Source organism: Mus musculus, chromosome 10 (genome assembly GCF_000001635.26).
Source record: "Mus musculus strain C57BL/6J chromosome 10, GRCm38.p6 C57BL/6J".
NCBI classification, from domain to species: domain Eukaryota; kingdom Metazoa; phylum Chordata; class Mammalia; order Rodentia; family Muridae; genus Mus; species Mus musculus.
The window spans coordinates 5123346-5146997 of NC_000076.6; the positions used below are offsets into that span (position 1 = coordinate 5123346).

Sequence of the window (23652 nt, forward strand, 5' to 3'; positions counted from 1 at the left end):
ATTCTTGGAATACACTCAGAAAATGAAGTTTATCAAATATCAGCTGATGGCTGATATAGGTAAGGAAGAAAGTAAAAGGAAGAGAAATGAAGAGGCATCTTAAAAAAAAAATTAGACTCAGCTGTAAGAGGAGGGAGGCTTCAGAAGAGAACAAAGGGGACCTAAGATGTCCGGAGGTAGATCACCTTCGGGGGCTGTGGGAAGCTGCCTCAGGCTTCATCTAACTGCACTACTTGTCAAATGGTTTCCCGCCAGCCTTGGGCTGCTCTCAGGGTCCTTACCCGGATTAGGACAGGCCACCTAGCTCACCTTCTCTCCAACTCGACCTTGCAAGAGCTGCCAACTTTTATTCATTGCCCCAAGCTGCTCAGCAAAATCCGTCTTGTCACTGCGCTTGCTCTCCACGTCCTGACTGCTGATTTGGAGCACTGACTGGTTCACAAAGTCCGCCGTTAGCTGCTTGCAGTTAAGGTCTATCTTGAAACCCTGAAAGAGAGGCCGGAGACTCAGACGAGATGCTTCCGAGTATACAAAGGCTTAGTGTGTTTTCAGGAGTTGGAAAGCCTTGAGAACTTACGTGTGACTCCTATCACTGCCATGACACAACCGTGGTTCTTTATATGACCTGATATGATAGGGGCTCAAGTATGTATTCATATATGTTTATAAAATTACACAAGGGGCTGGAGACATGACTTAGAGGTTAAGAGCACTGGCTTTTCCTCTAAGGGTCTGAGTTCAATTCCTAGCAACCACATGGTGGCTCACAACCCTCTGTAAGAGGATCCGATGTTCTCTTCTGACACATGGGTGTACGTGCAGACATTATACTGTATATGTAATAAATAAATAAATCTTAAAAATAAAATTAAACAAATATAAATAGTATATATACTATAAATAGCATATGTATGATATGTAGAGATGGGTGAATAATTATTTTTAATGTGCTATACTTTGAGTGCATAATGTCCTTCATATGTCCATGTGTTTAGGCAGTTGGTCTCCAGTTCTGGATGTTCTCTGGAAAGGTTACCAAACCTTAAACAGTTGACACTCACTGGAGGGCCTGGAGGAAGTGTGTGACCAGGGGCAGGCCCTAGGGGTTTATAGTCTGGCCCCATTTTCTGCTCTCTGTCTTTCTGCGTCCTGTATGCAGATGGAATGAGGTTTGCCAGCCTTGTGCTCCTGTTGCCAGGCCTTTCCCTCCCTCACAAACTGCATCCCCACTGGAATTACTAGCGGCAATTAACCCTTTCTTTCCAAAGATGCTGTTGTCAGGGTATTTTATCACAGCAAGATAAAAATAACTAGCACACTGCATCTGTACTTAGTATTTGCATGGGCTTGCTTTTGAATGTCTCCGACTGTGCAGGGGATATACATTGGAAGTCCTAGTTTGAGCTTCTGAGCTCCTTCAAATGAAAGTCTAAATAGATGAAAATGGAAGTCTCCAAGTGTCCACTACCTTGTATTTCTGAAGGTATTCGTGGATCGCCTTGTAACCGATGGCATTTCTAATGTCCTCTTCATCCTTCAGGATAACACTTTCCATGAGTGAGATCCAACTCATTACCTCAGAAATGGCATGGCGGGAAGGCAGCTTGTCCATCTGGAGCTGTGAAGAGGAGACAGGATGGGTCCAAAACATTAAGGTTCAGATGCGACTCCTCTGAGCACAGCGGTCCTCCACCTTCCTAACGCTGTGGTGCTTCAATACAGTTCCTCAGGTGCTGGTGACCCTCTTCCAGAAACCTATTTTTTCTGCTACCTCATAACTGTAATTTTACTACTGATATGGATTATAATGGAAACATCTGCATTTTTCAATGGCCTGAGGCGACCCCTATGAAAGGGTTGTTTGACTCTCCCTACCCCCAAAAAGAGGTCATGATCTAGATTGAGAATGACTGTGTTAATGGAGGAACCCTGTGTAGAGTTCTACTAACATACCAAGAGAGATAATAGTCCTTTACAGTTATCAGATCTCTGACACTTGAAACCTCAGGCAAGCACAATACTAGTTCACTCACTAGGCATCTCATACCATAAACATTGCATAAATATTACCTAATTAATCAAAACACCAGCAAGAGAACATATTCTTACTTTACAGATAGTTTTATGGGCTTGAAAAAAAATGTAACTACAAAACACTCAACAGATGTACTTTCTTAATTATCTTGCAAAATCTCTGTATTGTGACTCAAGAATGCTAACAGAAAAAAGGGACAACACTACCCAGCAGGCAAGCTCTCATTTTCTCTGCTCTCTGGCACTCTAACAGCTATCCCCGAAAGCCAATTTCTACAGTATTTAAGATATACTCAGAATTCTGAATTTTACTTCACATGTCAAGCAATTATGCTCATCATGATTAGAGTGATTTGCAGAAACAAAGCAATACTATCTAAATATGTATAAATATAAATTTCCTGGTATGTGGCTGGTCATGCCTATAACCCAGACCCTTTTAAAGGCTGAGGCAAGAGCATCACCATAAACTCAAGACCACCAGGGGCTACAAGGTTGAGACCCTGTCTCCAAATATATATAAAATTAAATATATATGACCTACTTCTATTGGGATCTGAAAGGAGAGAAAGATGGGGTTGGCAGGATTGTTCCACTTTCCTACGAATCTACAGCTATCGAAGAGAAACAGCATGTGTATTAAAAACATGTATCATATGTGATCCACAGTGATGAATATTAAAGAGACAAAAGATTAAAATGTTCTAGAGTTCCAGGAAAGTTAGACTTATTACTCATCAGAATATAGTCATGAGCTGAATAGCAATGTCCCATGTGGTGTCCCAAATATAATGGAGGTCCCATAAAGTTATCCTAAGCTAAGGAGCCTGTGCCGATCTCTCAGCTTGTGGTAAGTGCTGATGTTTGAACAATGGCAAAATGGACCAAGGATCTATTTATCAGAACATATCCCTTCTGTAAATGATGCATGGCTGTTCTTATATTGAATAAAATCCAGTGTCCTTCTTGAATATAAAATGGCAGGACTTTTAGAGATGTTATAGATCGTCACGTTTTTACCAGGTGCCTAGGTTTGCCCCGTGAAATGTCAGTTTAAACAGGGTCAACAATTTCAAGTCAGGTTTCCAACACCTACAGAGAGAAAGAGGTGGGGGCGGAGAGAGAGACTGACTGCTTTAGGAAGAAACGCCATCTGATGTGGGATTTGTAGAAATGGCTGTTTTAATACACATTGCAACAGCAGAGAGTAAAGACAAGTTCCTAGATAGTTCTAATTTGCAAGGAGCTGGAAATTAAACCAGCCAGCCTTCTCTCCGTACCTGATGGAGCTTCTCCTGTACAACAGGGATGCCGGTCAGTAGGTCAGTCCACTGGCTGTCCATGCGGGACAGCTCAGCACGCAGGGCCGCTGTGTCCACTTTTTTTAACCGAAGCAGCTGATTTCCTGTGCTTGTGACTGACGACTTGAGGGCAGACTTGGCATCTACTTCTTTAGAGAACTCCTTTTAGAAAAAGTCACAATGTTCAGTTTAGGACTGAATGCTGGGGTGTTTCCTTTAAGGACAGAGACCAACCTAGAGCACAGACCAATTCTACATACGGAGGGTCCTTGTCAGGTGGAGCTCTTTGGGGACAAAGGTACCACACCTCTACGCTCAAGTTAACCCATTATGTGAAAGGCAATCTGGAGCCTACTCATCTGCATTAGTTAGTAGTAGATACAAAGTCAACTCAGCCGTCTGTGTCAATTTAGCTTCTTTTCTATGTTTGTTCCTAGCTGATTTCCTATACAGATCCATGAGTCTGGCCTGAGAAGCGAAATGAGACCCTAACGCCTTAGTCCTCGGACTTACCAGGAAAGCACTGAGATGATCCCGGACCATTTCCAGTTCTTGTGGAACCGTCACAGACTGCTGAGTCCAAAATGCCAGCCTGTCCTTAGCGCACTGTAGCCAGTGGTTGAGAGCTGCAGCTTCACTTTGATATCTGTAAGCACGTTCAAGACTCAATTAATGAGCTATTCCATCTGCACTGTCTGCTGTCAGATAAACAAGAACCCCAAAAGATTTGGAAGGAATGCATACAAGGCTGGTGCCTTTTCTTTTCTTTTAATATTTATAGCTTGAGTCTGTTCTGGACTTCAGCATCCCTATTGCTAAGCTGAAAAGTAAGAATATCTTTCTCCTTGAATTGGGAAATCTTGGGTCATGTTTGAAAATAAAGGTGTTTGAAATAAAAGGATGAAAAAAGAGTGCTTCGTTCAATAAAACTCAAATACCTGCTTCCTTGAACACTTCCCTTTAGGACTTCAGGGTGAAACATTGCCCCAGGCATGTATGATGAAGGCTTAGGCCCCAGTTGGTGGGTACTATGTGGGAAAGTGTTTAAAATCTAGAAGAATTAGAGTGGAGACTAACAAGAGAAGGAGGGCATACAGAGCTATCCTTGAAGGGTACCATGTCTCTGACATGTGCTCACACTTGCACATGTGTGTATGCACACGTGCGTGTGTATATATATATATATATATATATATATATATATATATATATATATATATACACACACACACACACACACCGTTCCTGGCAGCTCTAAGGTAAGATGTCTTTTCTGTCATCTGTTCTTGCCATGACACTATTCTGCTCCAGGACCCAACACAATATTTTGGGCTTACCTTGACCTGAAACCTCTGAAAAGTGAACCAAGATAAATATTTCCTTCTGATAAGTTGTTTGTCCCAGCTGTCACTCACAGCAATGACGTCGCTCACAGCAATGGCAATCTAATTCAGGGTTTCCCCTGTCTATAAGGCTTTGCAGGAACCAGGCAAGGAGGAGGGGGAACAGTCTCAGCTGTATTGGACCCTGTTCTCCTTGCCAGTTTTAACAAGAATCCCATCAGAATCCTCTGGTTGTCTTTGTTTTCTAAACTACGCCACTGTCTAAATATGGAGATCTTTTCCAAGCCCAGTATCTACTTGTCTTAGTAATACACCGCAGAAATAATCAAAACACAGACCAAATATCATCCCATTACCTGGTCCAGTGTTTCAGTATGGTCTCCAGTCTGTGCAGCTCCTTGGATACTTTGTTCGTATTACTGAGCCAGTGCTCTCCCAGCTGATTTAGCTGACTTTCAAGCTCTGAACAGCTGACAGACATCAGAAGTCGCTTCCCATCATCCAGTGCTTGGTACAGTTTGGGCTGGTATTCATTGAGGCTGGATTTTAAATGCTAAAACAATTGATGACACTGGCTTAAAAGTTTGACTTAGTGCAGCTTTTGCCACTGAGCATTGTAATTCCTCTGATATCTACAATGTTGGCATTGTCTGTTACCAAATGTAAACTATCTTCACTCTGCACCTCTGAAAACTTGAAAATGTATTTATCAAAATATAGATGTTCTCTTTTTAATTTGTTAGAAAATTTGGATGTGTTTATAGCTGTCAAGCTAAAATATCTTTAAAAAAAACTGTGACATCAATCTAAAGTACAAAAAGTGGTTGGTATAAGTTTGGTGAAAATGCCTTGAAAGGTTTCAAAATGAGATCGCTAGCTCCAAATGTACTATCTATTTGTCATCTATCTATAATCTAGTGTCTGCTATCCATTATCTATTATCTATCTGTATAGCTATTTATCATCTTTCTCAATCTATCATGTATATCTATCATCTATGGCTTATCTATCATTTATCACCTATTTTTAATCTATCATCTATATCTCTCTCTATCATCTATCTTCCTTTCTATCTATCTATCTATCTATCTATCTATCTATCTATCTATCTATAATCCATGGCTTATCTATCATCTATCTATCTCTATCATCTATTTCTATCTCTTTAACATCTATATATCACCTATCTATCAATGTATGTATTATCTATGGTCTAACTTTATCACCTATTTATCATCTAGTTGTTGTTTGTTGATCTGTCTATCATATTTATCAATCTATCAACTATGTCTACTGTCTATCTATCTATCTATCTATCTATCTATCTATCTATCTATCTATCTATCTATCTATAATCTATCATCTCTACCTCTATCATCTATCTAGTATCTATATCTATCTATGTATCTAGCATCTATATCTCTCTCATCTATGTATCATCCAACTACATATGTACCTATCATTTATTATCTATCTTCTATCACCTATCTATTGGCCTATTATCTATTTCACAGAGCTAAGAACCTACCTCATGGCAACATGCTTGTCGAGAAAGCCTCTACCCTTGCTGCTGAGTGGTAGAGTACAGACCAAGAGTTGTCGTTTGTTTTTTGTTTTAATAAGAACTTCTAATTAAATCCAGTGGATTATACACACACACACACAAAAGGCATGAAAGTAGGAGGAACCCTCGTGAGTAAGAAGGTTTTAGCCTTAGATAGAAGGAAATAAGAGAGGGCAAGTAAAGCTGGGGCTAAATCTTATTGTGTAATATATTAAACCATCAAACAGTAATAAAATACATATATACTATGAGCAATACAGACACAGTCTATGTGTGCCATGAACTTCAGCAATTTTTAAAGAAAAGTAAAGAATTGAATGAAGTTTATCACAAACTTGTTTAAATTCTGTTAAGTTACTGGCAAGTTTCTAAAGGAAATGTTGTCATTAATGGTGCTACCCAGGCCCCCTTGGAGTTCAGACCTGGTAGAGATTTGTCCTTTCCACAAGTCTGTCCTCACTCTCTTCTACCAGGCCCACACTTGGGATGCTGTTTTCTATCACCTCCAGCTGTCTGCTGAGCTCCTGGCGATTCTCATCCAGATGGGACCACATCTACAAACACAACAGTAATTAATGGAATCACAGTACTCAGGAGGCTGGCAAGAAGATCACAAGTTCAAGGACAGCCTGGGCTAAGCAAACAAAAGCAAGCAACCAGCATACAAAAAGAATAGCATTCCCCCATGTGTGTAAAATCTGTACTTGTGAGATAATCTGCTTCAGGAATCTTTAGCAGGTGTTTGAGGAAACAAGTGATGGATCTAAAGCAAGTGACGCAATGCTGGCCCTCAAAAGTGTGCAGCCCCATCCCTCTCTCAATGTGTGTGTGTGTGTGTGTGTGTAAGAGATCTTGAAAGTACAAGATGAGTGAGGGGAGGAGTCAGAGGAATGGAAATTATATAAATATAGCATTTGTGTATAACATTCTCAAGAACTAAAACAAAATTAAGTTTAAAAAAAGAAAGAAGAAAGGAGATACAACATAACTTCTAAAGCTTTTAAGGAAAATGAGAAGATTAAAGGAACTGGGCCAGTTTAGGGCAACTGAGCTAATTATTAACCAGAGGAAGGAACTGATCTACCAGCAATTTTCACAGGGTTCTGTGGCTACTTAGCTTCTATGGACTACTTATTTGGTTTTCAAGGTCATCTGTTTGTGCTCTGAATCTAGGACATTAGCTTGCAAACTCTTTCTACAATAAACCACATAGTAAATATTTTCAGCTTTGTAGATTATTTAGTATCTATTGCAACCGGTCTTGTCTGCCCATTGGATGAAGGCAGTTGGAGATTAACAAGCAAACCAATAAAACTATTATACCCAAATAACCTTTATATAAAACAGGCTACATTTTGCCCAGGAGCCAACTTCTCTTCCAAAGTCTGGGCCCTGTTAATAAACAGCATCCTTTTTTTTTTTTTCTGATTATCTATAAGATCTGGTATTTCAAAGGCTGTTTGCTTCTCTGTAGAGACGTCATTCTGCATTCTGAAGTCTGTGTTCTTGTTCCCTCATTGGACCACTGTCTCACTGAGGACAGTCCTGGGAACATGTTTATATTTCCCTTGCCTGGGAATCTGGTGGCAACTTCATAAATGCTGAATAAATAAATACTTGATTTCTTCACTTACAACAAATAAGCAGATGCAAGTGAACAGAACAAAGGAATGGAATTTCTTGGACAGAAGAGCAAATTCCTAAATGGGACTAAGAACACTGCATATAGCAGCTGCGATTTTGAACCTTTATTTCATTATTTTGCTTCAGAGTTTCTGGGTTGCTGCTGTTTTGCTTTATAATTTTTAATGACATGCATATGTATGTATACACTCACATGGGTGCAGGTGCCCACAGAAGAGTTATGAGCCTCCCGATGGGGTCCCTAAGACCCAAACTCATGTTCTCTATAAGAACAACAAGCACTCTCCTCTTAACCGCTGAGCTATCTCTCCAGCCCCCTAGCTGGCTATTTTACAACAAATGAATCTTCCTGTCTTTGCTCTCAGACCATAAAGATTTGTCCCCAGGCTGTCCTCTGGCTTCTACATTCTAGTGACAGGTCTTATCACAAGAACAAATGCATAGATAGAGCCAGGGATATGTAATTTCCATATTTCATACTCCTAATTAGGGTTTTGGCTTGAAGCTCAAGTCTGTAAGCATCTTCACACATACTCTCTAAGGTTGGGATTCATCCAGCTGACTCACATTACAATGTATCACATACTGAATATAAACAGAAACCCACCACCCCAAATGAGGGAACCCAGGTAGTTCCATTTTGCAGTGAGAAAGACACTGACTTGGGCAGTCTCACCTCTAGGATGTACTCAAGCTCCACCCCTCTCTTGTGAGCCTGCTTCAACACAGCAGAGGCCTGAGCCATGCAGTCCGTATGGAACTGAGTTTCCTTCACAGCTGCAAAGCCAACGATCTTCCTGAAGAGTATTTCAGTCAAAATCATGTGCGATTCCAGGCCCTGGAAGTATTCCTGTAAGTTTTGTCAGACAGAAGGAGATCAGCAGCTCATTTGGACATTAGCTCTAGATAATAACCCTTTCATCATTGGAAGCTGATGGAACACAGTTAACATAAGGGGTCTATCATTCCACCGACTCCCTCCTCCCCCTGCTGAACCAACATGTTAACAGGCCTGCCATCGGAACAGGCACTGTGTGCTTCCTACAGGGGATTCCTGCAAAGTCTAGACTCTGAGCTCCTAACTAGCCTTCCCTCTTGATCTTACTCATGTACAGATGGTTCATCACTATGCTACAGAAACAAGTCTCCAAGACAAACCCTTTCATCTGTGACTAGTTGATAAAGGAGAGTTCCCTGCTGGCATCCTGTGCATAGGGACACTGACATCAGAGACACAGACACTGACCATCCCTGTCACACTACTGGCCTCGCATGTCCCTTGGATATACTAGTCCCCTCATCCTTATCTGCAGATCTGCATACCCTCTGTTTTTCTTGAGATGATTTCTTCTCCTACCACGGCTGGGCTTAAGACCTACTCTTGCCAACTTACAGGCTCTTTCTTTGCCTTGCTTATGATAGATTACTAAGCATGGATAGGCATAAAATAATTTGTTAACAGTGATTTTAATTTTCCTTTATATTTTATTACCTTGCAATGGAATTGTAACCACTGCATGAACTTATTCATTTCACATACTACCTTTTATATAAATAGATCCTAGAAGATGGGTATAAGCCTCATTCTAACCCAGTTCTTAAGCCCAGGACCATGAGTGGAACTGAAGGACTAGAAATTGGTAAAAACAGCTGAAATTGAGCTTTTATTATTATTATAAATGCTTTACCCAACTCATGTCATCCTTATGGCAATTCTGAAGGTCTATGACATACTTTTATCTATCTGTCATTTTAAAGTGATAGCATTGAGTCATGCAGTCTATGTAGCTAGCACAAGGTCACCCAGGTAAGTAGGGCAGAGTTGAGGTTTTTTATTCCCCACATTTTTCAAAATTTAGATATTTACTTCATTTACATTTCAAATGCTATCCCAAAAGTCCCCTATGCCCTCCCCCACCACCACCGCTCCCCGACCCACTCACTCCCACTTCTTGGCCATGGCATTCCCCTGATTGGGGCATATAAAATTTGCAATACCAAGGGGCCTCTCTTCCCAATGATGGCCAACTAGGCCATCTTCTGATACATATGCAGCTACAGACACGAGCTCTGGGGGTACTGGTTAGTTCATATTGTTGTTCTACCTATAGGGTTGCAGACCCCTTCAGCTCTTGGGTACTTTCTCTAGCTCCTATATTGGGGGCCCTGTGATCCATCCAATAGCTGACTGGGAACATCCACTTCTCTGTTTGCTAGGCCCCGGCATAGCCTCACAAGAGATAGCTATATCTGGGTCCTTTCAGGAAAATCTTGCTAGTGTATGCAATGGTGTCAGGGTTTGGAGGCTGATTATGGGATAGATCCCCAGGTATGGCAGTCTCTAGATGGTCCATCTTTTCATCTCAGCTCCAAACTTTGTCTCTATAACTCCTTCCATGGGTGTTTTGTTCTCAATTCTAAGAAGGGGCAAAGTGTCCACATTTTAGTCTTCGTTCTTCTGGAGTTTCATGTGTTTTGCAAATTGTATCTTGTGTCTTGGGTATTTTAGTTTCTGGGCTAATATCCACTTATCAGTGAGTACATATCATGTGAGTTCTTTTGTGATTGGGTTACCTCACTCAGGATGATGCCCTCCAGGTCCATCCAGCCATTCTGACTGGTGTGAGGTGGAATCTCAGGGTTGTTTTAATTTGCATTTCCCTGATGACTGAGGATGCTGAACATTTTTTCAAGTGCTTCATAGACCTTTGGTATTCCTCAGTTGAGAATTCTTTGTTTAGCTTTGTACCCCATTTTATAATGGGATTATTTGAATTTCTGGAGTTCAACTTCTTGAGCTCTTTGTATATATCGTATATTAGTCCCCTATCAGATTTAGGATTGGTAAAAATTCTTTTCCAATCTGCTGGTGGCCTTTTTGTCTTATTGACAGTATCTTTTGCCCTACAGAAGCTTTGCAATTTTGTGAGGTCCCGTTTGTTGACCCTTGATCTTACAGCACAGGATATTGCTGTTCTGTTAAAAAAAATTTTCCCCCTGTGCCCATATCTCTGAGGGGTTTCCCCCACTTTCTCCTCTATAAATTTCAGTGTCTCTGGTTTTATGTGCAGTTCTTCTTTGGTCCACTTAAATTTGAGCATTGTACAAGGAGATAAGAATGGATCAATTCTCATTCTTCTACATGCTAACTGCCAGTTGTCCCAGCACCATTTGTTGAAAAAGCTGGTTTTTTTTCCCACTGGATGGTTTTAGCTCCTTTGTCAAAGATCAAGTGACCATAGGTGTGTGGGTTCATTACTCTGTCTTCAATTCTATTCCATTGATCTACCTGTCTGTCACTGTTTAAGTACCATGCAGTTGTTTTGTTTTGTTTTTTTTTAATCACAATTGCTCTGTAGTACAGCTTGAGGTCAGGCATGGTGGTACCCCCGAGATGCTTTTATTGTTGAGAATAGTTTTTGCTATCCTAGCTTTTTTGTTATTCTAGATGAATTTGCAAATTTCCCTTTCTAACTTAGTGAAGAATTGAGTTGGGATTTTGATGGGGATTGCATTGAACCTGTAGATTGCTTTCAGTAGGATAGCCATTTTTACTATATTAATTCTGCCAATCCATGAGCATGGGGGATCTTTCCAACTTCTGATATTTTCTTCAATTTCTTTCTTTGGAGACTTGAAGTTCTTGTCATACAGATTTTTCACTTCCTTAGTTAGAGTCTCACCAAGGTATTTTCTATTATTTGTGACTATTGTGAAGGGTGTTGTTTCCCTAATTTCTTTCTCATCCTGTTTACCCTTTGTGTAGAGAAAGGCCACTGATTTGTTTGAGTTAATTTTATGTACAGCTACTGTGCTGAAGCTGTTTATCAGGTTTAGGAGTTCTCTGGTGGAATTTTTAGGGTCACTTATATATACTATCATCTGCAAATAGTCCTATTTTGATTTCTTCTTTTCCAATTTGTATCCCCTTGATCTCCTTTTGTTGTCGAGTTGCTCTGGCTAGGACTTCAAGTACTATATCAAATAGGTAGGGAGAAAGTGGGCAGCCTTGTCTAGTCCCTGATTTTAGTGGGATTGCTTCCAGCTTCTGTCCATTTACTTTGATGTTGGCTACTGGTTTGCCGTATATTGCTTTTATTATGTTTAGGTAAGGGCCTTGAATTCCTGATCTTTCCATGATTTTTTAATCATGAAGGGGTGTTGGATTATGTCAAATGCTTTCTCTACATCTAACGAGATGATCATGTGATTTTTGTCTTTGAGTTTGTTTATATAGTGGATTACATTGATGGATTTCCATATATTAAACCATCCCTGCATCCCTGGGATGAAGCCTACTTGGTCATGGTGGATGATTGTTTTGATGTGTTCTTGGATTCAGTTTGTGAGGATTTTATTGAGTATTTTTGCATTGATATTCATAAGGGAAATTGGTCTGAAGTTCTCTATCTTTGTTGGATCTTTGTATGGTTTAGGTATCAGAGTAATTGTGGCTTCATAGAATGAATTGGGTACAGTACCTTCTGGTTCTATTTTGTGGAATAGTTTGAGAAGAGTTGGAATTAGGTCTTCTTTGAAAGTCTGCTAGAAAGAACTCTGCACTAAATCCATCTGGTCCTCGGCTTTTTTGGTTGGGAGACTATTAATGACTGCTTCTATTTCTATAGGGGAGATGGGACTGTTAAGATCATTAATCTGATCCCGATTTAACTTTGGTACCTGGTATCTGTCTAGCAAGTTGTCCATTTCATCCAGGTTTCCCAGTTTTGTTGAGTATTGCCTTTTTAGAAGGATCTGATGAGGTTTTAGATTTCCTCAGGATCTGTTGTTATGTCTTCTTTTTCATTTCTGATTTTGTTAATTAGGATACTGTTCCTGTGCCCTCTAGTTAGTCTGGGTAAGGGTTTATCTATCTTGTTGATTTTCTCAAAGAACCAGCTCCTGCTTTGGTTGAATAGTTCTTTTTGTTTCCACTTGGTTGATTTCAGCCCTGAGTTTGATTATTTCCTGCTTTCTACTCCTCTTGGGTGAATTTGCTTCCTTTCATTCTAGAGCTTCTAGGTGCACTGTCAGGCTACTAGTGTATGCTCTCTCTAGTTCCTTTTTGGAGGCACTCAGGGCTATGAGTTTTCCTCTTAGCACTGCCTACATTGTGTCCCATAAGTTTGGGTATGTTGTGGCCTCATTTTCATTAAACTAAAAAGTTGTTAATTTCTTTCTTTCTTTCTTCCTTGACCAAGTTATCATTGAGTAGAGTGTTGTTCAGTTTCCACGTCAATGTTGGCTTTCTATTATTTATGTTATTTTTGAAGATCAGCCTTAGTCTGTGATGATCTGATAGGATGCATGGGATAATTTCAATATTTTTGTATCTGTTGAGGCCTGTTTTGTGACCAATTATATGGTCAATTTTGAAGAAGGTACCATGATGTGCTGAGAAGAAGGTATATCCTTTTGTTTGAGGATAAAATGTTCTATAGACATCAGTTAAATCCATTTGTTTCATAGCTTCTGTTAGTGTCCATTTGTCTCTGTTCAGTTTTTTATTCCAGGATCTGTCCATTGGTGAGAGTGGTGTGTTGAAGTTTCCCACTATTATTGTGTGAGGTGCAATGTGTGCTTTGAGCTTTACTAAAGTTTTTTTAAATGAATGTAACTGCCCTTGCATTTGGAGCATAGACATTTAGAATTGAGAGTTCCTCTTAGAAGATTTTACCTTTGATGAGTATGAAGTGCCCCTCCTTGTCTTTTTTGATAACTTTGGGTTGGAAGTCAATTTTATTTGATATTAGAATGGGTACTTGAGCTTGTTTCTTTGGACCATTTGCTTGGAAAATTGTTTTCCATTCTTTCACTCTGAGGTAGTGTCTGTGTTTATCCCTGAGGGGGGTTTCCTGTAAGCAGCATAATGTTGGGTCCTGTTTGTGTAGCCAGTTTGTTAGTCTATGTCTTTTTATTGGGGAATTGGGTCCATTGATGTTAAGAGAAATCAAAGAAAAGTAATTGGTGTTCCCTGTCATTTTTGATATTAAAGTTGGGAATCTGTTCTTGTGGCTGTCTTCTTTTAGGTTTGTTAAAAGATTACTTTCTTGCTCTTTCTAAGGTGTAGTTTCCGTCCTTGTGTTGGTGTTTTCCCTTTATTATCCATTGAAGGGCTGGATTCATGGAAAGATATTGTATGAATTTGGTTTTATCATGGAATACTTTGGTTTCTCCATCTATGGTAATTGAGAGTTTTGCTGGGTATAGTAGCCTGGGCTGGCATTTGGGTTCTCTTAGTGTCTGTATAACAACTGTCCAGGATCTTCTGGCTTTCATAGTCTCTGGTGAGAAGTCTGGAGTAATTCTAATAGGCCTGCCTTTATATGTTACTTGACCTTTTTCCCTCACTGTTTTTAATATTCTGTTTATTTAGTGCATTTGTTGTTCTGATTATTAGGTGTCAGGAGGAATTTCTTTTCTGGTCCAGTCTATTTGGAGTTCTCTAGGCTTCTTGTATGTTCATGGGCATCTCTTTCTTTAGGTATGGGAAGTTTTCTTCTATAATTTTGTTGAAGATATTTGCTGGCCCTTTTAAGTTGAAAATCTTCATTCTCATCTACTCCTATTATCTGTAGGTTTGGTCTTCTAATTGTGTCCCGCATTTGCTGGATGTTTTGAGTTAGGATCTTTTTGCATTTTGCATTTTCTTTGATTGTTGTGTTCATGTTCCCCATGGAATCTTCTGCACTTCTCTCTTCCATATCTTGTATTCTGTTGCTGATGCTCACATCTATGGTTCCAGATTTCTTTCCTAGGGTTTCTATCTCCAGAGTTGTCTCCCTTTGGGTTTTCTTCATCGTTTCTACTTCCATTTTTAGATCTTGGATTTTTTTTTTCAATTCCATTGCATGTTTGGTTGTGTTTTCCTGTAATTCTTTAAGGGCTTTTTGTGTTTCTTCTACCTGTTTAGCAGTGTTTGCCTGTAGTTCCTTAAGGACTTCTATCTGTTTAGCAGTGTTCTCCTGTAATTCCCTGAGGGATATTTGTGTTTCCTCTTTAACAGCTTTTACTGGTTTAGCAGTATTCTCCTCTAATTCCTTGAGGAATTTTTGTGCTTCCTCTTTAAAGGCTTCTACCTGTTTAGCAGTGTTCTCCTGTATTTCTTTAAGTGGGTTATTAATACCCTTCTTAAGATCTTCTACCACCATCATGAGATATGATTTTAAATCCGAATCTTGCTTTTCGGGTGTGTTGGGGTATTCAGGACTCGTTGTGGTGGGCGTACTGGGTTCTAATGATGCCCAGTGTTCTTGGTTTCTGTTAGTAAAATTCTTACGTTTGCCTTTTACCATCTGGAAATCTCTGGTCTTAATGTTCAAGCTGTCTCTGGTTAGAGCTTGATCCTCCTTTGATTCTTTTAGCCTCTGTCAGCACTCCTGAGAATCCAACTGTCTCCTGAGTTCCAGTGGTCAGAGCACTCTCTGTAGGCAAGCTCTCCTCTTCCAGGGCAAGTGTCCAGCAGTCTGGAGCTCTGATCCACCTCCTGAGTTCTGGGGTGAGAACTCTTCTTGTAGGCCAACTCTCCTCTGGCAGTGAATGTGTCCAGGGGTCTAGGTTTCAGGTCTGCCTCCTGGCTGAGGATGAAGGCCTGATGGAACCCTGAGCATGGAGAGCACTCTGGAGCCCTTAGAGGCCTCCACTGGGATCAGAAGGAAGATGGCAGGGGTGGCCCTGACAGGAATCAGAGTTGAGGTTTTAATTCCTATTATATGACTGTAAGTTTGTCCCCACCAAAGCTGTAGAAGTCTCCCACAAAACATAGACTGGATAGTAAAGGGTAGGTTGATCGTCATCAACAGTACCATAATTGTTTTGTTGTGCCAGGAATCAAGATCAGTGCCCAAGAGCATTAAGCAACCACTCTACCCATGAGGTATACCAGCAGCCTATGATGCTGTTTTGTTGTTTATTTTGAAATAAAACTCATGTATTCACTCCTGCTCAACTTTCTCTTTAGCTGAGGTAAGTCTTGAACTTGAAATTGCTCCTGCTTCAATCTCCCAAGTAGCTGGGATTACAACACAAGCCTGTGACATCAAGTCCATTTTAGAACCATTATTTTAACCAATCATCAGTTGATGAAATGATCGTATGGCTGGGAAAGACCTACTAAGCCAAATGTGCACTGACAGTCAAGCATGCTTTCAACACAAGCTTACCTCCCGCTCTGGCTTTGGCAGCATTTCCATGACCAAAGAGGCCCCTGTGCAGCCCAAGTGGCAGCTGGAGTCTACTCCCTTAAAACTTTTTCCTAACTGAGCATCTTTTCTGTTATTCTATTGCTCCTTGATCCTAGTCTCCCTTCTGGAATAACTCAGAGCGATCTTTTATTGCTATGGTCAGATTTGAGAGAAAACAGCTGTGAACTTTAAAGCAATGTTTTCATAGCCAAATGATAAGGCTTTAATAAATTATACAACTCTTTAGACAGAAAATCTCTGGGTGAAAAATAGCAAAAAAGTATAGTCCCCTTCCCCCAACAATTTGACAATAATAGCCCACCAGAGAGCCACAGAACAGTAGATTGTTAATCATTTAAAACTCAGTGAGACTGTTTTGTTTTTCTTCTGGGAATTCCCATAGCCTGGGAGGCTGAGTTTGTAGCCTGGTAAGCTTTGCATAGTCATTGCTTAAAATGTATTATGATAGGAATGTGTGAGTGTGTGTGTGTTGAATATATATTTATTTATTCACTAAGGAGTAATGAACCTGAGCTCCATTTGGAAGCACACTGATGAAGCAATCTCTGGGTTCCCAAGCCTGATTGCGTGGTAAAAGTTCTGGTCAAGCCCAGGAAAATCTTGGAGGCCAACAGCAACTACAGGAGAATGTGCTTAAGGGCCAGGAGGTCTGAATGACGCAAGTAACAGACACCAAAACAGAGTGGGCAGCCCTGTATTCCCAGCGTGGAGTGAGGAGTCTATGCCAGGACAGTGACGGGGAGAGAGAGCACCTGGGGCAAGATGGCAAGAGGCCCTAACAAATACACAGGGGGAAACTGAGTTAAGAATGTAGCTAACAATAGGGTCAGTTGGTAGAGCTTTTATGTCTCACATGCACCAAGTCCTGGGGTCTATCCTCAGGACCATATAAACTTAGTTGCATGTACCTTTAATTCCAGATCTCAGAAGGTGAAGGCAGGAGGATTCGAAGTTCAAGGTTACCTTTAGCTATATGAGGCTAGCTTGAGCTACATGAGATCCTGTCTTTTAAAAAGAAAAAGAGAGAGAGAGAGAGAGAGAGAGAGAGAGAGAGAATAAAAGCAATCTGAGTCCCACTAAGGAAAGGCTTTGAGTTTTTCCTTGATTAAAGTTCATATATGGTGAGAGTTGGGTTAATATTTATGGAGAACTAATGAGTAAAATTACTGATTATACTTGTTATAAAAATACCCATTACCATTTTTCTTTACTCTAGATGCTAGGGGATTTGAACAAATGTCAATAGACCACTTAGAAGTGTAATTATACAAGTATAGCGCATAAAACCCAGGCATATTTGGTTGAAATACCGAACCCCTCTATGTAAGGGCCTGAGAATGTGCTATTTCAGCTATGCCTTCCTGGTCTCAGCTCACCTTGTGCTTCCCAAGCAGCTGCTGGATTTCTTCTTTGGAGCATACAATGATCTTTTGGTCCCCTGTCATCTTCTCCTGTCCAGTGTCCAGCAGGTCCACCAGATCTTGCAGAGCCTTATCATACTGACTCTTGAGAGCAAGGTTCTGGTGGAGGCTGCTCCTCCGGGAGCTGACAGTCATCAATAGCTCGTCATACATGTCCTAAGGCAAAGGCAACAACACCAGTCTCAAACACAAAGCTGCAGTACCGAGCCCACCACCTGCCCAGCATCCCACCAAGGTCATACCCCTCCACAAAGGAGTCTCTGCATGGAAGCAAGCTGCCTGCCTTTCTTATGAGCCTCTCTGGGAAATATCTTAAAGAGGAAAAGAGACAGTCTGGACACCTATCTCTGTATCCTGTAGTACAGATGCACGGGACCATGGCTTTCCTGGGGTTTGATCCTTGGTTAGTTCAAGCTCTTTTGTTCATCTTGCTTGGCAATCTTACATATTCTTTTTTTTGTTGTTGTTTTGTTTTAAGTTTGATTGTTTCTTCTCTTGAAAAAGTCATAAATCATAGAAGAACAACTAAAGAAAAACTAAATTCACAAAGATTTAATGATGGGGTATCTATAGAGAAGGGGTAAAGGAAGGAAGTAACATAATGTAGAAAGAACCATTGGAGAAAAGTAAACCGTGAGCTCTAACGCTGTCTTCTACGTCTGTGGTACCAGGCACACACATGCTGCCCAGACATGCACATAACCCAAATACCCATACACATAGAAGTTACAGTAAATAAGAAGCCAGGCAATCTAAAACTAAGTATTCCCTAGAAATGACTCATGAGGCCACTTCTTCTCTTCCTTGGCTATTAATCATCCATTATGTGATATGCGGTTAGGCTGCTGAACAAAAACGTCCCCAAGATGAAGAGAGATTTCAGAGAGAGAAAACCTGATTCTTATGGCTAGCATAATCTTAACATTTACTTAATCTTATAATAAATGAATATAAAGTATCTCTCACATTCCTGTCAGCAAAATAGTATCAGATCTCAGAGAGCCCTTTAAACATAGAGAGAGAAAAAAGCAAAATGAGGGAAGTTAATTTGAAGAGCAAAACCTTTAGACTCAAGGCAACTGGTTCTGCCAAACGTGGTGAAGTAAACAACGATTTAATCTGGAAGGACGTTTTAGGAGATGGTGAGACACCAAACAAAACTTACTGAGGCATACGGTTCTGATTAGTGCATCGTACTGAGGTGGGGCAGCCAGAACTGTTCAATCTGGAAAAGTCAACTCAAATGCTTATTTATGGCTATGACGTTTGACTCTTACACCTGACACTGAAGCACTGTGGGAAAATGATCTAAAGGAAGGGCAAGCGGGCGGGGGAGTTTTGTCCTGTGACATTTCAAAATGTTAGCCAAGGGCCTGAGAGGGTCGTACCAAAAGTGACTTCTTGTTTGTAAGAGCCCTTGTGTTTTCTCAGGAGGACTTGGGGCTTTGTGTCTGACTCACTGCCATCCCCAAGTGTTCTGCAGCAATGCCCAGAGACAAAAACTAACCAGCTGTGCGCAGTGATACCCAATGGCACAGAGTATAAAATTACAGCTTGCTTTCTATAATGTGTTAAACTTTAGGTTTGGGAAGGTATCTCAGTTCTGTCCTTTTACCCCATGTAGTAGTTTTGCCAGGATGTCAAAATTAATGCTAAATAGTTCCTTTCCTTTCCCTCCCTCCCTCCCTCCCTCCCTCCCTCCCTCCCTCCTCTCTCCCCCTCTCTCTTTCTCTCTGTCTCTCTCCCTTTCTTTCCTCTCTGAAAAGTAATGGAAAAGTCAGCACACATTTCCAAACTTTATAGGTTTTGTTGCCATTCTGGAATTGAACATTTGTATTACATTCCAGCATGTATGCCTGATAAACTCTCACTTTGAAACCCATGTTCTAAAAAGTCTTACCTTGAGTATTTACTCTGTTAAATCATCCCTAGAAATATATTACAATATCTGATGAAAATCCCCTCACCTTTAATTTTACTAGATAGGGATCATAAGGATAGTAATATTTTCAAGAGCAGAAGTAAATAAATAAATCCTACCATTGAACTATAGCATGGTGTTTCGATATCTCCATAAGGACAGAAAAAAATATGAAGGCTAGCTGCATCTATATTTTTCATTGTATGAAAAATGGTTGAAAGTTCAGAAAATTTTTGTTGCTTCTAAGTAAAAGTCAAGACCTAAATGAGGTGACATTTGTTTGAACAAATTTCCAAGAGGATGGTGGAAATGTTTTCTTGATGTTTCAGTCAAGCTGGGCCACAGAGGCCAAGCTGCCGCTGGAGATGGTACCTGGAGCTTGGAGAGTTCCTGCACAGCAGACTGTTCCACTTGCAACTTGTCAGCCCACCGTTTCAACTCAGAGATTCCACCCTCGAGGTCCCTGAGTCCCTCTTCAGCCTGTTGGATGGCCTGTGTAAGATTCACAACATATTGTTCAGACTCTGAAGAACAATTCTGCTCCAAAGAAGCTTTTGGACTTTTTGGGTTTGTACTTCTATTTTCAAGAATTATTTTAAATACATAAGAAGAATCTAAACACACACACACACACACAAAACATCGACATGTACTACTGGAAAAAAGAGAAGGTCCTCTATTATATTGCACGTTAGCTTTATTAGGCAAGGAGGTAGGGCAGAGCTAGGGTAGAGAGCTGTGAGAGGAATGGCTTCCTTAAACAAGGGGATTTGTAGATAAATCACCCTACATTAGAAGCAGCCTGTAGTAAACTGTAGCAGACTGTGAGTAAAGTATGTTCCCGAGATGTCTAGGGGGCCATGGAGCTTCCTGAAATGCAATGGAACTTCACTGGACACTGCACCAGTGTGGCAACACCAAAGTGTGAGGGGAGCCTGGTCAAGGAATGGTTGTTCTGGGCTGGTGAGGTGGCTCAGCGGGTAAGAGCACTGACTGTTCTTCTGAAGGTCCTGAGTTCAAATGCCAACAACTACATGGTGGCTCATAGCCACCTGTAATGAGGCCTGATGCCCTCTTCTGCTACATCTGAAGACAGGTACAGTGTACTTATGTATAATAATAAATAAGTCTAAAAACAATGGTTGTTCCTTTCTCTAAAGTGGAAAAGTCAATTAGCAAGGATTAAACTGGCTGAGCCTTGTGGTGAGGTCTCTGGGAAGAGGAGACCTTGCTCTAAACTTCAAGGAACTGACAGTCTTGTAAGGATGCCAGTAGAAAATAAACCAAATCTCAATATAATTAGGTACTAAAATTCATGATGCAACTCATCTTTGACAAGAGAATGGAGGAAGGAGGATCCGACCAACAGACCCTGGTCTAAGTGGGTTTCTGGAAGAACTACAACCCAGTCGCCCTTGACAATGAGAGGAGTCTGGACTCCAGATGGCAGATGAAACACATGTCCCCCTTTTCCTGTCCCGAAATCTCTCTGAAACAATAGCAAATATTTGGTTTGCTTGTTTTTTGGTGCTGGGGCAAGGAAACAGGGAAGACAACAAGACCAACAAATTCTCAAAGTTAGAATTCAGACAAATATATGAAATTTTACTGGTGCTGAGTAAGCTGAATTCTAACCTAATAGAACAACTGCACTACCAAGTTTAGAGCATTGGGAGTTTCAGTAAGTTGGAAGACAGAGACAGAAAGCTAGTGAAAAACTGCCGAGAGCATAAAATCCCAACCCTGCTTCATGCCACATTGCCCTTTTCTTTGCAGACGAAAGGCTCAAAGTTTATTTATTATCTGAAAAAGGAAGGGGGCTTTCTAGACTGAGGGATGGCAGATATGGCAGTAGGCTTCAGTGTTGGATTGAAAAGGGAGAAGTTGGAGTAGGTCGTCCATGCCTATAATCCTGGAGGCAGCTCACATACTAGCAATACCCTTGGGGAGAGGAAGAACAAAAAGAGAGAGGGAGGATGTGGGGGATGAGGGAGAGATGCAGGGTAGAAGGGAGAGGAGGGAAGAGCAATAAAAGAGGAAACAACAAGAGAGGAAAAAAGGAAGAGAGAAAGGAAAGAAAGAAATGGGGTGTAGAAATTACAAAGCTTTGTCCACAAGTCAACCAAGTCTACTCTGCCTCAGGAAGGGCTGTGGTCACTCCTCTACTGCTGAGAAAGTTGGGGTTCATAAGAACAATTGAGGGAGCTTAAAACTTGAACAGAGAGCTTGTCCAACAAATGGGCCAATGAACCAGTTATCTCCTCAAAATTGTCAGTTTCATCCTTACTTCAGGTTCCTATTTCAACTATTTAATCCCAACCCAGATATAAAACAGATAACAAAACATGACTATGAAGTCAAGAATATTCAACATGACCAACATAGATGATTCTAGCAAACAAAAAAGGGACCAGAGGGAAGCAGATTATGTCAAAAACAAAAACAAAGACAAAAAAAAACTCTCCAACGACCAAACTGTGAATACATCCAGTTATATTACAGAAAAGAATGTATTTGTTTAAAGAAAAGGACAGGGTATTACCAAAAGAGACAGAAAGATAAAGATCTCTTTCAAAAATGAGAGTAGTGGACAAGGTGTGAAGTATCTCCCTGAAGGGAGTTTCACAAGGAAAAGCAGATGAAAGGAAGAAATGAAAAGAATTAAATAAATTATTGAAATTTTTTTTTCAAAATGAAAAGATAGCTAGAAATCCAACCAGAAGAGCCTATTGAGTTCTCAGTACAGGAGATAAAAATAGGCCCTCCAAGATGTTTGTGATACTCCAAACCCCTAGGGGCCTTTGGGAATCCGAAGGAGTTTTGGATTTCTCAAGTCAGCAATGGAAACAAGCATCTACAAACTAAGAGAAACTTATTTCTGACCTGGAGTTCTACAAAGAGCCAAACAAAAAGTAGGAAGAACTTAAATAAGAACATTTTCAGGGACTGAGGAGGTGGCTCAGTGGGTAAAGAGATCTACTGGTAACCCTAATTCAAATCCCTAGGGACCACATAAACCAGACAAGCCAGCAGGCTTCTATATTCAGAGTACTCTCACAGTGATGTGGGAGGCACAAGAGGACACCTCAGAAGCTCACAGGCCAGCTGGTCTGCATGGTCAGTGGTGAATACCAGAAGAGCCCCCTGTAAATAGGGTGAAATTGGGAACCCATGTCTGAGAATGTCCTCTTTCTTTCCTACACCATGGAGGTCATTTCTGATGTCATTTTGGAGTAGCAAATTCCTCCAGAGCAGCAGCTACCACTGATGTCACTTCTGACCTCACGTTCCATAAATATGTATAGAAGGGACCAAGTCAGTATCACTGGGCACTCTATCCAAACCCCATGTAGAAATTAAAATATGCATTGAATAAAAATGCCATAGCATGTCATTCATCAGTCAAAAAAAATTGGCATCTCACAGTAAAGCAGCGATCTACGTATCTGCGGTTCTAGAACATGCCTGTACATACCTGCATCTGTTCCACAATGGGCTGTTCAAACACATTTGCCAGCTTCTGCAGAATGATATATTTGCTGTCAGCTAACGATGTAAACAACACCTTCAGGTCATTCTGGGGAAGAAAGCCATGGAAAGACAACATGTGAAATGTGGGAGTAGAAGGGTTACAACATCACACAGATTCAAGGAGATGATACACAGATACACCTCTGCCTCTGGATATTATGTAGCAGTTTCCTCCAAGATTAAAGCGTTATAACCTCAGAGGGAAACTGGTTAATAAAGATGTTAAGAGGATGGTGAAACAGTAACAATTTCTAAGAGGAGGTGAAAGATTCCTCCTTATAAGGAAACACATTAAGACAAGAAGAAAACAACTGGAAGGAAGTCCCTGAAACTGAGCAGGTGCACTAGGCCCCTTCTTTACCCCAAGCATGTTTAAGCAATAAGAACTGATGGGTTGGGCTTTGGTAATACATCTGCTCCATATTTCTAAAAGAATGTCAATAAAACTCACTATTCACCAAATTGGACCTTGGTGGCATCCTTAAATTACTCTATCCTTTACTTCCCACTGGGGTAAGTAGGCATTTGTTTACATGTCCCAGGAATTCAGTGTTGTACAACACAGTGGGAATTTCTTCCAGGACCCTCTAAAGACATCTAATTCCAGAGAGGCTCACACCCTTTATATAAAACCATATCATGATATAGTGTTGTATATAACCAGTGCATGTCCTTCCAAATACATTATT

General features: G+C 40.6%; 1 protein-coding gene across 22 annotated transcripts in view; it reads right to left on the minus strand.

Annotated features, from left to right (window-relative positions):
- Positions 1-23652, minus strand: part of Syne1 (spectrin repeat containing, nuclear envelope 1) — a 530501-nt gene that overhangs the window by 103154 nt on the left and 403695 nt on the right. For all 22 annotated transcript variants that reach the window (NM_001347732.1, NM_001347711.1, NM_001079686.1 and 19 more), the window contains 10 exons: positions 22908-23009; positions 19805-19924; positions 17467-17667; positions 8563-8736; positions 6665-6796; positions 5035-5231; positions 3849-3981; positions 3315-3497; positions 1469-1618; positions 310-486 (listed from right to left, as the gene is read on the minus strand). In NM_001347732.1, coding sequence (NP_001334661.1) covers positions 310-486; positions 1469-1618; positions 3315-3497; positions 3849-3981; positions 5035-5231; positions 6665-6796; positions 8563-8736; positions 17467-17667; positions 19805-19924; positions 22908-23009 — 1569 coding nt within the window. The remainder of the gene's footprint in view (positions 1-309; positions 487-1468; positions 1619-3314; positions 3498-3848; positions 3982-5034; positions 5232-6664; positions 6797-8562; positions 8737-17466; positions 17668-19804; positions 19925-22907; positions 23010-23652) is intronic.